Genomic DNA, 17,941 nt, shown 5'->3' with positions numbered 1-17,941 from the left:
AGAACAGGGCATACAATGTGTATTTTTTTCTTCACTTAAGTTTGATAGCACAGCAATCTGATGAACAGATGTCAAAACATTCTATGTACAGTTCATAAATTTTAAGGAACATTGTTTGATAACTATAAACATATGCCAAACGACAGTTTATGTTTCCAAATTTGTCACCACTGAAAATGTGGAGTCAAAATAATTGCTGGTTATTTTAGAATGGACTGACCGAATAATTGATATTCAAGCACTATGGATTTTTTCTATGATTTTTTTGCCAATTTTTTCCTCCCTCCTCCTCCTCCTCAAAGTAGTGATTTCGAAGATGTTGGTCACCCTCTAATACTTTGTCCAATCAGTCATTTTTCATGTACGACTTGGCGAGTGTCAACAGACTATTAAGATGTTGAAGATATTGCAGCCAACCCTGATGCTGTTTTCACCCAGCTTCCACACATGTGCATTTCTAAACAGGATTGTTGGCCATTGAGCCTGGGTGATTTTCCTTTCCCCCACCAAGATCACTGAGGTTACTTGTAGTATCCATATTGGCATAAAATCTGCACAAATGCAGAACCAAACCTGGATGTTTCCCATTCTGTAGGGTCAAATAGTCACTGCCTTAACCAGCTTAAATTTGGAGGAACCAAAGCAATGTGGGCTTAACAATTTTTCAAAATGTTAGGCTTAGTGAGAGAGAAATTTCTTCAAATTCCAATTCCAATTCCAATCTTTATTCCTAGAACTTTTGTTTAAATTGTATACTGTTATACTGGGAAGTTTCAATCTTTGATATTGGTTACGTGAATAGGCAGATGCAACATACAAAGTCCGAACTGACCTAAAGTTGCAGTTCAAAACAAAAGGCATGTTGATCCAAATTGGCCCAATCTGAATCACTTCACAGGAATAAACCTTTGGCTCTGCAGTTTGTATGTCATTTTTCACCACTGGAAGTCTTTTGCAGAAAGCTTTTTGGACGCAAGTAAGTTTGTTTGTATGAAAAATGTTTCAGTTTATTAGGGCTAAAACTGCACAGGCACTGCATTTGAATACAAAGAAAACCAAGTATGGGTTTGGGTGTGGGTAAGGCAGAGTGAACAACTAGAGCTCTTCCACAATTCGTCGTTTATGATTTATTTATGCACAGTAAGCATTATATGTTTATTAAAAATGCAGGGATACACCATATGCACTATTAACAGTTTATCCTATGGACATTTTATTTTAAGAGGTCAGCAGTCTTGTTCTCAGCAAGACCATAGATTGAGTAGAACTTGCATTTAAAAGAAAATACTCATTGCATATGTTAATTTTGCTTTATTATTGGTAAAGCAAAATATTTGTGATTGAAAAGATCAAATATATAATTTAAACAAAGTCCATTAAAAGTAATACTATTATAATTTGAAACTTCCATATTAATATGCCCAATTTGCTAGAGTTAAAGCTACTGAACTAATAGCATGAAACCTTCATTTATTGTTAAGCAAATACAATTTTTTAAATGCTCGTTAACAAATATGGTCAGCCAGTAGCTATTTTCTATTGAAATTTATGAAATAATTCATCGAGAAGCCTCCAAAGAGTAGCAACTAATCAAAGATGAATTCATCATTTTAAAAATGGTTTAAGAATTACTATTTCTGCATCATGACAAAGCTAGGCATTTGTTTATTTGTAGTTTATCCAAATGTGATCAGTGTTGGCCTTCTTGGAAACTGGTCCTTACATTTCACTCCTTAATGTTTCCTTGAATAAAAAAAATCAAGTTCAAAAGGAAGTATCGTTTTACTTATGGTTGCTTGAGTTTACATTAACGTAAAACCATTATGACCTACTTTGCTGAAGTTGTAGTTTAATATTTCAGATATTGCGGTACATTATAGAATCCTTCCAAGGACTAGTGCTGAAGAGACGTAATTGTTTCCAGATGCAGAAATATTTGGCTTGGATGTGAGACAAGTTTGCACTACTTTCCAGTGTGCTTTAACTTCTTGGGTTAGGAATACAACTGCTATTGATGTATTAGAAAGTGTACCCTAAAGACTCCTTAGCAGGTTATAAGGTACATTTTCTGATGGGAAGGGGGCAAAACAATTAAACTGGATAGCTTAGGTTTATGTTGTATGCAGTGACATTTCCCCTGCTTACACAGCTTCTGTTAGTTGGGAAGCAAAATCAAAATATTGGTCTGAAAAATATACTTGCATTAGAGGTTTGTTTTAGATTTTTAGTCCTTTGGCAAAGTAATAAGAGACCTTTTTTCCCTACATATCATGCTTTTGTGCAACTACCTTCAGTCTTCTTGCCCCTAAGCTCTAGAATTTCCTCTCTCAACAACTCCATCTCTGCATCCCTCTCTACCATTAAGATCCTCCAAAAAACCTATCTCTGACCAATCACCTTTCCTAGCACCTACTCCTTTGGCTTTCTGTTAATTTTTGCCTAATTACAACCCTGTGAAGTATGTGAGACATTTTTCTTTGTTAAGTGTGTTATATAAATACAAATTATTGTTCCTCTTAGGGTATGACAGTTACTCTGTTTTTTCCAACTGTATATTGGGTGGGGCAATGTTTCATAGTTTCCTACCCCCTCCCCCCAGTGCCAGCTAATGCTGGGCCCAATCCTCCACCACCATTCTCCAAACGGAGTGCAGTTTACTAACTGAGTGAAGACTTGGGGCAGAATTTTACAGCCCCGTGTCGGCAGGGCCGGGGCCATAAAATGCGGCGAACTATTATAAACCCCACTGACTTCAGCGGGAACATAAAATCCCGCTGCCATAAAATTCTGCCCCTGGAGTTTGGTGAGTATCTGGTAAGTGGCTAAGTTCCATTCTATCCCTCAGGTTTAAAATAGTACAAAATTTGTTGGTAAAGTTAATAAAATGTATAAGAAAGCAACAATAGTGATTAACATAATTAAGTAATTATTTAAAACACATAAAGGATGACAGGACAAGTGATGTGTCAAGGCTGCAGCATGTGGGAGCTCCTGGATAACATTGTAATCTAGAGCAAATACTGCAGGAAGCATTTACAGCTTGAGGAACTTCGACTCAGAGTAATTGAGATGGAGGCTGAGCTGTAGACACTGCGACATGTCAAGGCAGGGGAAAGTTACCTGGATGCTTTATACCAGGAGGCAGTCACACCACTTAGGTTAGGGTCCTTTGTTTTGGTCAGTGGCCAGGGACAGGAGGGCGTGACTGTGAGTGAGGCAGGTAAGGGGACCCAGAGGGCGGGGGTGTGAGCCTCTGCAACAGGCTTGAGGTCCTCTCAGCTTGTTTAGATGAGAGTGGGGGCTGCAGAGTGGATGAGCAAACTGACCATGGCACCATGGTGCAGGAAGTTATACAAGTGAGGGGAACAAAAAGTAATGTAGTGCTAGTAGGGGTCATTATAGTAAGGGGGATTGATATTGTTCTACGTAGCAAAGAGCAAGAGCCCAGATGGCTTTGTTGCCTGCCTAATGCAAGGGTTTGGGACATCTGCTCAGGGCTGGAGAGGAACTTGCAGTGGGAGGGGGAGGATCCAGTGGTCCAGTCCATATTGGTACCAATGACATAGGCAGGATGAGGAAAGAGGCTCTGCATAGTCAGTATGACGAGCTAGGCACCAAATTAAGAAGCAGAACCTCAAAGGTAATTTCTGGATTATTACCTGAGCCATGTGCAAATTGGCATAGGACAAATAAGATTAGAGAAATAAATGCATGGATCAAAGACTGGTGTGGGAGAAGTGGGTTCCGGTTTGTGAGGCACTGGCATCAGTATTAGGGAAAGTGGGATCAGTACCGTTGGGACAGTCTACACCTGAACCATGCTGGGGCTGGTATCCTTGCGAGCCTAGGGAAGCAGAGAGGGTTTTTAAACTGAATAGTGGGGACAAGGGATCGAATTTGGGAAGATTGTGGTAAACCAAAGAGTAGTGACAAGGCAAGAGAAACAGGTATTAATATGGGAAATGATAAACAGTCTATGGCAGGAAGGTACAGAGAATGCAAATCTAAGAGTAAATTAGCAGATAAGGCTAGACACTACAAAATAATAAAAGGACAAAACTAAAGGCTCTGTACCTAAATGCATGTAGCATTCAAAACAAAACAGATAAACTGATAGCGCAAATATAAATAATTAAGTACAGTCTGATAGCCATTACAGAGACATAGTTATAGGAAGACATAGATTGGGACATAAATATTGAAGGGTATGTGACATTTAGGAAGGACAGGAAATTAGGAAAAGGTGGAGGAGTGGCTCTGTTAATTAATGATGGTATTAACACATTAGAGAGGGATGACCTAAGTGTAGAAGTGGTTTGGGTTGAGATGAGGAATGTTAAAGGCAAGAAGTCACTTGTGGGAGTGGTGTACAGGCCCCCTAATTGTAACTATACAGTAGAACAAAGTATAAAAGAAGGGATAATGGGAACTTGCCAGAAAGGTACAGGAATAATCTTGGGAGATTTTAATCTACATATAGACTGGAAAAAATCAGATGGGGAAAGGTAGCGTAGATGAAGAGTTCATAGAATATTTTCGGGATAGTTTCTTAGAACAACATGTTCTGGAGCCAACCAGAGAGCAGGCTATACTAGTCCTGGTATTGTGCAACAAGCTGGGATTAATTGATAACCTCCTAGTGAAAGCACCCCTAGGTAGCAACGATCATAATAAGATTGAATATTACATTCATTTTGAGGAAGAAGTGAGTGCAATCAAGACTAGCATTTTAAACTTAAATAAGGCCAATAATGAGGGCATGAAAGGAGAGCTAGCTAAAGTGAACTGGCAAATGAGGTTAAGGGATATATCAATAGAAGATCAGTGGCAGACATTTAAAGGGATATTTCAGAATGCACAGAATATATGCATTCCAATGAGAAAGAAAAGTTCCAGGGGGAGGGCCCACCGTCCGTGGTTAACTAAAGAAGTTAAAGACAGTATCAAACTTGAAGAAAAAGCGTATAATTGTACAAAGATGAGTGGAGGGTTAGAAGATTGGAAAGAATAGCAAAGAATGACAAAAAGATTAAGTAGGAAGGAAAAATTAAAGTATGAGAGGAAGCTAGCTAGTAATATAAAGATGGATAGCGAGAGTTTCTATAAATATTTAAATTAGAAAAGAGTTAACAAACTGAACATTGGTCCTATGGGGTAACATATTGGCAAGAATAGAAGATTGGCTAGCTAACAGGAAGCAGAGAATTGGCATAAATGGGTCTTTTTCTGGTTGGCAGGATGTGACAGGTGGTGCTATATGGATCAGTGCTGGGGCCTCAATTTTTTACAGTTTATATAAATGACTTGGATGATGGGACCGAAGGAATGGTTGCTAAATTTGTTGATGACACAAAGATAGGTAGGAAAGTAAACTGTGAAGAGGACGTAAGTTGGCTACAAAGTGACATAGATAGGTTAAGTGAGTGGGCAAGGATCTGGCAAATGGGATATAATGTAGGCAAATGTGAAATCGTTCATTTTGGCAGGAAGAATGAAAAGGAAACTTATTATCTAAATGGTGAGAGATTGCAGAGCTCTGAGATTCAGAGGGATCTGGGTGTCCTAGAGCATGAATCACAAAAGGTTAGGATGCAAGTATAACAGGTAATTAGGAAAGTTAATAGAATGTTATCATTTATTGTGAGTGGAATTGATTACAAAAGTAGGGAGGTTATGCTTCAGTTGGACAGGACATTGGTGAGATCACATCTGAAGTATTGTGTACATTACTGGTCTCCTTACTTAAAGGAAGATGTAAATTCATTAGAAGCAGTTCAGAGAAGATATACTAGACTAACACCAGGAATGGGCGGGTGTCTTATGATGAAAGGCTGGACAGGTTAGGCTTCTATCCACCGGAATTTAAAAGAGTAAGAGGCAATTTAATTGAAACCTTTAAAATCCCGAGGGGTCTTGACAAGTCAGATGTGGAGAGGATGTTGCCTCTTGTGGGAGAATCTAGAACCAGGGGTCACTGATTAAAAATAAGGGTCACTCCTTTAAGACAGATGAGGAGAAATTTTTTCTCTCAGAAGGTTGAGAGTCCTTGGAACTCTCTTCCTCAAAAGATGGTGGAAGCAGAGTCTTCAAATATTTTTAAGGCAGAGCTAGATGGATTCTTGATTAACGAGGGGGTGAAAAGTTATCAGGGATGGGCAGGAATGTGGCATTGAGGTTACATTCAAATCAGCCATGATCTTATTGAAAGGCAGAGCAGGCTCGATGGGCCAAATGGCCTACTCCTGCTCCTAATTTGTATGTTCTCTACACCAACCTCCTGTCTGAAACTATTCCACACTTAGACACTGCAACAACCTCCTTCCAATGCTCCACAATTGTGATCATTTTTTGCTGTATTCAGCAAAAAAAACATGATTTATTATCTTAACATCAAGTACTGTGAAATCGGGATGCTACTTTAGGGGCAGAGTAGGTGAGCTATGTCTAATCTTAGAATAGAAATATTTTTCTGGTGTAGTATTTAAAATTGGGTAAGGGAGTGGAAGAAGTCCAACCTCAAAAAATGCAGCCCCCTACTGCACTAATGTAACATCCCCATTTCCAAAACGTAGTACCTTTGTTGATATGCTAACCTGGTTTCATGAATGAGGAAATTTAATTAATATCATTGTTTAGAAAAACAGAACAATGTATTGCTAGATTGTTCCAGCCTGTTCTCAATGAAGAAACACTATGAAATAAATACTGGAAATCTGATTATACTTGTATAATGGTTATACTATTGAAATTTAACAAGTTGTTTGGATTTAAAAAGGAGTTTGCATTTTTAATGTGCCTGTTTCAACTTCAGGATATCTGAAAGTGCTATACAGCCAAAGAAGCCTTTTTGAAATGTTGTCACAGCCAAGGAAACATGGCAACCAGATTACGCACGGCAAGGTTCACAAACTGCAATGAAATAAGTGAGCAGATCATCATTCTTAGGTATTGGATAAGGGATTGATATTGGCCAGGACACTGGTAGAACTCCACTGCTCTTCAAAATGTGGTGTGGGATCATTTGAGTCCATCTAGGCCTCAGTTTAATGTCTCATCTGAAAGATGCACGTTCAACAGTGCAGCACTTAGCCCTGCACTGTACTGCCAGCCTAAGTTTGGAATGGGATTTCTAGCCATGATCTAACTGCTACAATGCTGTTATTGAGCTAAGGCTGTGTATTGAACAAAAGAAATCCTGGTGGTCTTTTGCTAATTGGCATACCTCTGATCTGTAGTCACGCTTAAATTAGTTGCTGGTTCTCAGGGCTTGGTGCCATGTAGCATTTACAGCATTAATTGTGCTTGTACTATATTTACTAATTGTATACTGGTTAAGATAGTGATTCTTGTTTTGTTTCCCCAGTGTTGCCTGACTGCCCCACCTCATACTCCCAGACCACCTTTCCCAATTTTCTCACTTATTGACAGATCACTGCAATTATCAATACCCCAAGGACCTCTCTCTCTCCTCCAGTGCTCTAGTCCATCTCTTCCCAAAATGTTTCAAGAACTGGAACCTCTCCTTTCGTTACGGATCCAGAGGCCCCTCCTCTCCCACTTTTCCCAAATGCCTGTACTTAAAATCTTACAGCTTTCCAAACTCATCAATGTCAGCTGAGAAGGTTCAACGGGGTATCAAGATACAACTCGCAGCATGCATCTATGCCTGTAACTGCCCAAATTTTTTTATTGTTTATAATACAGATTGTTAAAAAAACACGCTAAGCATATAGCATGCAAACCCTGTCCACACATTTACTCCTGTACGCTGCAATATTACTCAGACGAAAATACACAAGAGTACAAGTTTTAGAAGCATTGAAAGAAGTTGCAATTACTACATTTTTTTGCATAAAATATCAAAAACAAAGTAAAGCATGAAAACTCACCAAGGCCCATTAGGTAACACCTTCCAAACCCACGACCACTACCATCTAGAAGGACAAGGGCAACAGACACATGGGAACACCACCACCTGGAAGTTCCTCTCCAAGCCACTCACCATCCTGACATGGAAATATATTGCCGTTCCTTCACTGTCGCTGGGTTAAAATCCTGGAACTCCCTTCCTAACAGCACTGTGGGTGAACCTACACCACTGATGGGCAATAAATGCTGGCCTAGCCAGCGATGCCCACATCTTGTAAATTAATAAAATAAACTTCATCTATTTAAAAGATATGTTCAAAGGCAAGATTGATTTATAGATAAGCCTGGAGTTTACGAGATTGCATTGGTATTTCCAGTGCAATTTGCCCAAAATCAACCAAACCAGTGCAAGAGATCAGGGATTTCAAGTGTAAGTTGCACCCAGGGCAAATCAAGTTTTTTTTTTGAGGAAGTTTAAAAGCTATCATGCTGGGAACAGGCCACACCATCGAGTTTCAGCTAATGTTTCTTTTTATTTGTGGGATGTGGCTAGGCCAGCATTTATTGTCCATCCCTAATTTCCCTTGAGAAGGTGAGGGCGAGCAGTCTTTTTGAACCACTGCAGTCCCATAGACAGTGTGGATCTATCTACACTGTGGTGTAGATAGACCCACAGTGCGGTTAGGGAGGGAGTTCCAGTATTTTGATCCAGTGACAGTAAAGGAATGGCGGTACATTTCCAAGTCAGGATGGTGAGTGGCTCTATGCAGGCACATTAAACCTTTTTTAAGGTGCGAGGACACTAATAGGCAATTTTTGAAAGTTTTAAATATTCAATATTTAATTTACTAAAGATCTAATTACTGCAATCCAATAAAACTAGGAAGTAGTTATGTATAGTTTTTTCCTAAGTATTTTCAGTTATTTAAAACCAAGTTACTCACAGCCGGTGGCCTAGATTAAAATGCTTTTTTCTTGGGATAATGTATGAATAAAACTGTACTGTGTTACCTCTCTTAAATATTCCTTTCTAAAACACTGTGCAATTGCACTAGTTCATGGCAGATTTTACATTCATTGAAATAAAAATGAGTTTGCAGGGAAACTTGAGCAAAGAATCGCTTTGCAAAAATAAAGCAATTTTGAGTGCAATTTGATCAGAGATCACTGATTGCACGTAAAGTGGAAATTATTGGCCATGGTTTCTACTGGTCGATCTCTTGCAACTACAATTAACAAGTACAGCAAGAAAATATGAGTGGAGAGCGTGCTCAGTAAGAATGGCTTGGAACAGGTCTTTCTATTTTGTAATGCCTTGTAAATGGACTTTTTATGCACGTCTCAGAATTGAAAAACAAACAAGAAAGCAAAATGATACATAAAGCAGCATGCTCCTAAAGAAATTACAGCATTATTCAAGTTTGGAGGTGTTCCAAATAGAAGTCTTGAACTTAAATGTGCTTATTTAGGCAGAACCTTTGGTAATGCTTCACAAAAGCAGAAATATTTGATAAGGGAAAGTTGAAATTAGTTTAGTCTTTTAAGATTTATATATTGTCCTTTGTTTAAAAACCCACATGTGCAGGAATTTATTTATCTAAATGTGATATGTGAAGGCAGCAATTTAATTTATTTATTGACCTTCTCTGAGTGAAGAAAACATTACTTATTTATTTTCCAGGAACCATTTTTTTTTGTCTTTGGAGAATTCTCTTACAAGCTTCTTCATTGCTGAGGGAGGTGTACACCACTGCCCCATTTTTGCTGTGTAATTGGCTCACCATTGAAATGCTATGGAAAGCTGTGCTTGTGTAGTTTAACTGAAGAGAGTTTTGCCTCTGCTAACCTTGAACTTTCCAGATCAATTTTGAGATCTAAATTCATATTACTTCATATCTATCTGGTCTTAGTAAAACACAAGAAACTCAGTTCTTATCTGTACTTAACTGTAATTCTAAAATAGGCTGATTATTTGACAGCCTTGATCCAAACGGACAAAGAGCTGAACTCATAGGTGAGGTAAGAGTGACTGCCCTTGACATCAAGGCAGCATTTGACCAAGTGTGGCATCTAAGAGCCTTTGCAAAACTAGAGTCACTGGGAATTCGGGAAAACTTTCCACTGGTTGAAGTCATACGTAGCCCAAAAGAAGATGGTTGTGGCTGTTGGAAGTCAATCATCTCAATCCCAGGACATCATTGCAGGAGTTCCTCAGGGGAGTGTCCTAGGTCCAACATCTGAAGCTGCTTCATTAATGATCTTCCCTGCATCATAAGCTCAGAGAGGGTTGCTCACTGATGATTGCACGACGTTCAGCACCATTCGGACCTCTTCAAATACTGAAGCAGTCCGTGTCCATATGCAACATTCAGGTTTGGGCTGATAAGTGGCAAGTAATATTTGCACCACACAAGTGCCAAGCAATGACCAGCTCCAACAAGAGAGAACCGAACCATCTCCCTTGACATTCATTGGCTTTATCATCACTGAATCCCCCACTATCAACATCCTGGGGGTTACCATTGACCAGAAACTGAACAGGACCAGCCATATAAATACTGTGGCTACAACAGAAGGTCAGAGGCTGGGAATTCTGTGACAAATGACCAGCCTCCTGTCTCCCCAAAACCTGTCCACCATCTACAAGGCATAAATCAGGAGTGTGATGGAATACTCTCAACTTGCCTGGATGACTGCAACTCCAACAACACTCAAGAAGCTCAACACCATCCAGGACAAAGCAGCAAGCCTGATTGGCACTTCTTCCACCATAATAAACATTCACTCCCTCCACCTCCAACACAGTGGCAGCAGTGTGTACCATACACAAGATGCACTGCAGCAACTAAAGGCTCCTTCAACAGAACTCTCCAAATGTGTGACCTCTACCACCTAGATGGGGAAGGGCAGCAGATGCATGGGAACACCACCGCCTGCAAGATCTCCTACAAACCACTCATCATCATGACTCGGAACCATATCACTGTTCCTTCATTGTTGCTGGGCCAAAATCCTGGAACTCCCTTCCTAACAGCACTCTGGGTATACCTACACCACTTGGATTCAAGAAGGTGGCTCACTACCACCTTCTCAGAGGGCAATTAGGCATAGGCAATATATGTTAGCCTTGCCAGCGATGCCCACATCCCACTAAATTTTTAAAAATTTTTAGCTTTAAATTAAATGATTGGAGCTGTTGCTATTAATAACGGAGTGGGTTTACTATCTGGGAAAGTAAAATCATAAGCAATTTTTTTGTTGCTTTTTAGGTATATAAAATAATGGAAGGGTTGGATTGTGTGCCCACTGATAGATTATTTCAGTTTAGCAGACTGGGGAGGACCCAGGGACATGCACTAAATTACACAAAAGGAATAAACTGGAGGCAGTTGGATAGTTTTCTTATTTTCTGGAATTCATTGCTGGCTGATATGGTGGGTGCTGACTCTCTGAATGCCTTCAAAAAGGAGCTGGACTTGTTCTCAGCTAGTGCAGAGATCACAGTATACAGATATATAAATTCTTAGTCAATGTCATTTCCTTAACTAGTTTAGATTATCTGAAGGCAAAGAAGAATTTTCCAGGCTTTCTTTTTTGTAATTACTGGCCCTGTGTTCTTTTTTTCTTTTTTTGCATCTCCTAGAAGATTACGTGGACAGGAATATTTAGTCATGAAGCTGCAGCCATCACGACTGTGGTGCAGGCTTAATAAACCAGCTGATGTTTTCTTCCCTGTCATTTTCATGTTCTTTTTTGTTTGTAGAACATGTACTTTTTAATTCACTCAATATGGAACATGTAGAAAAGTTCTGTGGCATTGATTACACTTGGTTTTAATTTAATGCTGATACTGGTTGTATTATGACACACCATCTCAAAACCCAGAACTTTGAAAAGCCCATGTTTATTTAAAAATTTAAAATTTCCAGCATGGATTTCTTAAGGGAAAATCGTGTTTAACTAACTTGCTAGAATTTTGAAGAGTTGGCAGAGAGGGTTGATGAGGGTGATGATGTTGATGTGGTGTACATGGACTTTCAATGCATTCGATACAGTGCTTGTGAGAAAAGTTTAGCTCATGCAATAAAAGTGACAGTAGCTACGTGGATACAAAATTGGTTGAATAATAGGAAACAGCGAGTAATGGTTGATATTTTTCGGGGCTAGAGGAAGGTTTGTAAAGGAATTCCCCAGGGGTCGATATTGGGACCTTTGCTTTTCCTAAATGTTGGTGTACCGGGTAGAATTTCAAAGTTTGCAGATGATACAAAACTTGGAAGCATTGTAAACTGTGCGGAGGACAGTGTAGAACTTCAAAAGGACACAGACAAGGCAAGTTGGTGGCAGATGAAGTTCAATGCTGAGAGGTGTGAAGTAATTCATTTTGGTAGGAAGAACATGAAGAGACAGTATAAAATAAGGGGTACAACTCTAAAGGAGCAGAGGGACCTGGGTGTACATGTGCGTAAGTCATTAAAGGTGGCAGGACAGGGTGGGGAGAGAGCCATTAATAAAGTATACAGCTTTATTGATAGGGACATAGAGTACAAGAACAGGGAGGTCATGCTGAACTTGTATAGGGCACTTGTACGAAATCAGCTGGAATATTGTGTACAGTTCTGAGCATCACATTATAGGAAGGATTTGAACGCATTGGAGAGAGTGCAGAAGAGGTTTACAAAAATGGTTCCAGGGGTGAGAAACTTCAGTTATGGAGGCAGATTAGAGAAGTTAGGACTGTTCTTCTTCGAGAGGGGAAGGCAAAGTGGAGATTTGATAGAGGTATTCAAAATCATAAGGGGGGCTGGACAGAGTAGATAGGGAGAAACTTTCCCCACTTGTAAAAGGTTCGAGAACAAGAGGGCACTGATTTAAAGTGGTATGCAGAAGAAGCAAATGTGATATGAGGAAAACTTTTTCACACAGCAAGTGGTTCAGGCCTGGAATGCACTGCCTGGAAACGTAGAGGAGGCAGGCTCAATTGAGGCATTCAGGAGGGCATTATGGCACCAATGAACTTTGCTCTCTTGGGTTATTCATTGACATCTGTTTGTATCATATCCTTGACAAATATTCATCTTTGACTTTGCTAATGATGGGACATCCTTATGATTACACTTGCAAGATGAACCTTATCCTGTAGTTGTCTGAACTAGAAATGGGCCTGAATGAGAAAATTGACTGCTTTTGAAGATTTTGGCTCAATATGTGTATTTATACATCAGCACAGTATATAACATTTAATATTTAAAACAATAAATAATGAATGAAGATCAATTTGGTTACAGTAAAGAGTGCCAAAGAGAAAATAAATAATTAACTTAATTTTCCAGGCATGGAAACAGGATTTTGTGAACCAAAATTTAACTCAGTAAATTGTCATGATGCATGTCATTCCGTGTCCAGATTTTTCTTTTTCTCTTTTCCCCCTCACATTAGCCTCTTTTCTCCTCCTAAAACATTGTTTTTCTATTTTTTGATAAAGTGTCTATTCTCTCTTTTTTTTCACTTCTTTCCAGTTTTTTCAAATTTCTACTCAAACACCTGAACTTCTGAAAGAATGTTCAACAAAATAAAACTTTTTTTATTTAAAGGGGAGAATAATTAAATGAAAAATGAAGCTCATATCATTTTTCTCCTCCACCTTGCTTTCCTATCCAAAACCAGATTTCCAATTTGGAGCTAAGAATTCACAATATTCAAATGTTACAGTTAACTTTATAGGTATCCACTTCACTGATTAAAATACTTGGAACTATTTCTTATTGCAAGGTATTAGTCCACAATTTCATATATGAGACAAATCTGCAGGATATGCACGTAAATAGTGAAATTTTAATTTCAGACTAAAAATATGGTAGTCTCCATGTTTTGAAACATAGGGCTGACTCTTCCCTTGGGCTCAGGAAAACCCAACCTGTGCATTTTTGTAGCTTGCAAGCTGCACACCCGACCTAGGTGTGAGTTGACATACCATTTTTGTCTTTTTACAATGGGCTTGAGTTCAAAGTGCAGTTTGTGAGCCATGAAACACGATGGGAGGAGTGAGGTGGATTAGAAGACCCGCCTCAGTTCTCCAAAATAGTATCCCAGCTCCTAACAGTGTTTAAAGCCCCCTTAAACATCACCCCTCACCTCCACCCACCTCCCATGCCAGCCCATGACACTTAAGATCACTCATGCCATTCCATGCTATCCCTAAGCACCCATGCACCCTCCATGTCCCCTCAGATCACCCATTCCATCTCTATGCCCCCCATATGTCCTCCATAACAAATTGTCCATTATGCGTCATGTACACTACTGATTTCATGCACTATTATTGAAAATGAACCTCTCTCTATCTAATAAAAGCCTGCATATCACTGATGCTGAAAAAAATGCAATTTCATGTGTAAAATCCATGTCTCATCCGACTATCTTGTGCCAACAAATTAGAAACCATATCAAAGGGACAAAGTGTTTTTACAACTTCTTGAAACTGTCATTCATTCTTAATTGAGCAGAAGATGTACTTTGCTTAAATCCATTAGCACTTGAAACTCAGTGAAGCATTAATAATGGCCACAGCTGTCCATACAATAGACTAATCTCAGGGAAGGTGCTCATTTAATTTTCAAAGCAGAGTGCCTGTCAATTAGTGTAGGAAAGCAGATGATAAGATTTTTTCCAAATGTCAAAACTAGGCTTTTGTTTTAATCAGACAAAGCCATTTAAATCACAATAGAAAATATGACAGCACAGGCTGACGGGGCATTATGATACATTTTTCACTGCATTATGGTGCATTTTCCATTGGAAATGCACTGCAATGTATGTGAACAAATTAACAAGGGTGGTCAATGTAAGAGTCAACTTACCTTTGAAACATATCCCTATGATGAATCACTGCGTAAAAACAAACCTACATTACAATACAGCACCTAATAGCAACATTTGAAGGTGTGAAAATGCTTATATTTACCTTTCAGTATGTTCCAGACACCTCAGCAGGTTTTCTATTTTCTTCATGAACTCTCAAACCTGGCATGCTTTCAGTGGGTTTCCAAAACCCCTCACCAGCAGACGAAAATGGTGTGCAAGAGGAAATCTGATTTTTTTTAATCCCCGATTTAAATTGGGGAACCCAACCTCTGGGCGGGTGTGTGTTTTGCACACCAGGTATTCTCAAACCGCAAAACGCCAGAGAAAAATGACACTGGGTTGGAAAAGAGGATGAAAATCGGATTTCCTCCAAAAAATACTAAGTGTGGCCTTTCAGGCATTTAAACCACGCCTCTGAACCCTAACAGAAATTCAGCCCATATCTTCTTGAAAAGAACTGTTTCTGAAATACCTACCTGTACTTCTGTGTTTCACTATCCAAGTAGAATTGATTGTACAATGAAAAACCTTCATTCGCTTCCCAGTCTCGCATTTGGATACGAAGGACATAGGTCTTCTGATTGGTTAGTTGATGAGTAAATTCATTTCCCAACCAGTATTCCCCAGCAGGATCACCAAACCCCTATAAAGAAATTACTTTCTCTTAGTGCAATATGTTTTTGAGCATTTGTCATGAATGAATGTTCAACATTTTCAGTGTGTTATTTGGAAATTTCAGAAGCACAAAGAAACTGTAAAAGTGAGCCATACTTTTCTGCCTTCTCCCTATTTACTAAAGTAATAGGGCCTAGTTTATAAGATTGCACTGTTCTTTTCTAAATGAAAAAGATTTCTTGCAGTATTACATTTGAACATTATGTTGAACTGTGGGTTTTAATCTAACACTACTTTTAAGAAATTATACCAATAACAGATCATTTATTGATATTTTCCCCTAGTTTTATTTTGGATATTTTTTCCCCTGTGGTTTTCCCATCATGCATCTTTTCCCAGCTGTGAAGTCACAGAGATAGTATGCGACAATGCTGCTTTGTTACCAGCTAAAAGGTGATGAGCAATGTTACAATTTCCTTCCTTCTCCACCTATGGGCATCCAGCCCATACAAGCCAGCTCTGTCTGGTGGCACAGTTGCAATAGAATCTCACTATGTGGAAGCATCTTCGTAGTGTGTTGGAGCGCCAGCTCGGACAACCACAGAACTCTTTGAAAGTCGGTTACCATAATGAGTTCCCCAATATAAAAGTGGTTAAATGTACTTCCCAAAATGTTACTAAGCCCTTTAGAAGAGCAAGGTCTCAAGTTTGGTTTCTAGCCTGTGCTAAGTTAATTAGTCTGGAGGAGACTGCAGTTGGCTTCCTTCCCCTGGAATAAGAAGCAGAAAAATTCCTGTTTTTGATCACTATTCAGTGACCACTGCTAGATAATGCACATCTGGTGAAGACAAGATTAGGCTTTACTGTGACTATTTGGTAGTCTAATAGGCTGGCCCTATTTTATCACACATATAACAAAATGCCATTTGAATGAGGTCTGGGAGAGCTGTTGTATCTGTTGAGCTACATTCCTGCACAAGTAAGCACCTTCAAGAGGTGAAGGATAGAAATAGTCCTGATAGCATAGATTTAATTGATCTCAATTGTATAGAAGAAGAGCAACTATTCGTGAGGCAATTTAGCATGAATTGAGGCCATTTAGTTTTTATACAGGACTCTGAAACACTTGTAGACAACAAAGGCAATTTTGAAAACAAATCCTTAGAGAAATTAAAAGCTAACTAAGGGCATAAAGGTAAGCAAATGCTTCAAACATCCCTGGTACTTAGATATCTGTAATCCAATTCCTTTTGAAATTATTATTTTAAAATAATTAATCATTAGAGCTGAGAACATTTCACACCTGTTGTTTTGAAATAATTCATTAGTTATAATCTTTCATATTTTTGTAGCAGGTTTCTCCAAAAATATTAACTGTGATTAACTGATAGCCCAGCCTGTTGGTGGTTCTCTTTCCGTCTTTATACCCCTGCTCCCCACTCTTGTTGCAACTCAGTCTCCCCACCCCCTCTCACGCCACCCTGTTCCAATCTCAGTTTCCCACCAAACCCCCTCTAACTGAGTCGCCCAGGTTTCTAACTCTCCAGACCTTTCCCCTCTCCTAGTCACCTTCTGGTCACTCCTAATGAGTGTCAGTTCTCTGTGCCAGCACACTGAGGGTGAGTGAGGAAAAGGGGAGATGGGTGCGTGAGGTGGGTGGTGTAATGACGCACAGAATGGAAACTGTGATTTTATGAGAGGATTTGATTCACAATATTACACAATTAGAGGGTGTGTTTGAGGATTTGGGACTCACCTGATTATCCCCCCCGCCCCACCCCCCCGAGGACAAAGGATATTTTTTAAAGAATGCACCTAAATTGCTACAGCTCTTTCCCAGTGGTGGTTGGGGGGCAGGGGAATGGTGGTAGGGATGGATGATTCACAGCGATGACATTACCTCAAGGATGGAGCTGAGTCCATATGGGACTGATATTCTCTTCTATTCCTAAATGCATATAGACAAAACAAAACTTTCTCTATAATAATCTCAGAAGAGAGAAATCCCAGTATACAAGTGTAAAATGTCCATTTCCCACATGGCCATTATAGTGGCCAGCCTGAGCGAAATTTACAGATTATTGCCAAGTTTGGTTTGATGGATTGGAGTCACCCATCTGCTGTTGATTTTACTAATCTTTCAATTATCATCTTTGCTCAGTCTGGGCCAAATTTGAATCCAGATCTGAGAAGATAGGAGGGTCTATTGCACTAAGGTTGTTTGGAAAAGTTCTTACTGTTTTGTATTCTTTCCATGAGCGCTGAAAATCCATTTTGCCGTCTTGACGACGTTGTACTACAGTCCATCCTCCTCCATTGGATTCCATATCACAAAATGCCTATTGTAAAACAATGAATATATCTCAATTGACTTCAAGCAGTTCTTAGCTTCTTGGGAAACTTTCCATTTAGCATCCATTTGTATTGTTGCTGGGCAATTTAGGGAAAAGGTGCCAACATGCTTTTGGAAAATCAGGCTTGACCAAATGTGCTGAAATGTTAATACTGTTCCTCTCTGTACAGATGCTGCCAGACCTGCTGAATATTTCTAGCACTTTCTGTTTTTAATTTCAGGTTTCCAACATCACAGTAT

General features: G+C 39.3%; 2 protein-coding genes across 4 annotated transcripts in view; one reads left to right on the top strand and one right to left on the bottom strand.

The window, feature by feature from the left end:
• The window catches only part of mcph1 (microcephalin 1), a 363,873-nt gene that overhangs the window by 170,026 nt on the left and 175,906 nt on the right, over positions 1-17,941 (top strand). The gene's annotated exons all lie outside the window — the stretch shown is intronic.
• LOC121278144 (angiopoietin-2-like) overlaps positions 1-17,941 on the bottom strand; it is a 101,738-nt gene that overhangs the window by 14,465 nt on the left and 69,332 nt on the right. Inside the window, exons 6-7 of the mRNA XM_041188258.1 lie at positions 17,586-17,687; positions 15,210-15,376 (exon numbers count right to left, since the gene is read on the bottom strand). Coding sequence (XP_041044192.1) covers positions 15,210-15,376; positions 17,586-17,687 — 269 coding nt within the window. The remainder of the gene's footprint in view (positions 1-15,209; positions 15,377-17,585; positions 17,688-17,941) is intronic.

The sequence above is a fragment of the Carcharodon carcharias genome, chromosome 5 (genome assembly GCF_017639515.1).
Source record: "Carcharodon carcharias isolate sCarCar2 chromosome 5, sCarCar2.pri, whole genome shotgun sequence".
Lineage (NCBI taxonomy): Eukaryota > Metazoa > Chordata > Chondrichthyes > Lamniformes > Lamnidae > Carcharodon > Carcharodon carcharias.
The sequence above is the reverse complement of the archived record's forward strand: the minus strand, read 5'-3'. Positions and strand labels throughout refer to the sequence as shown.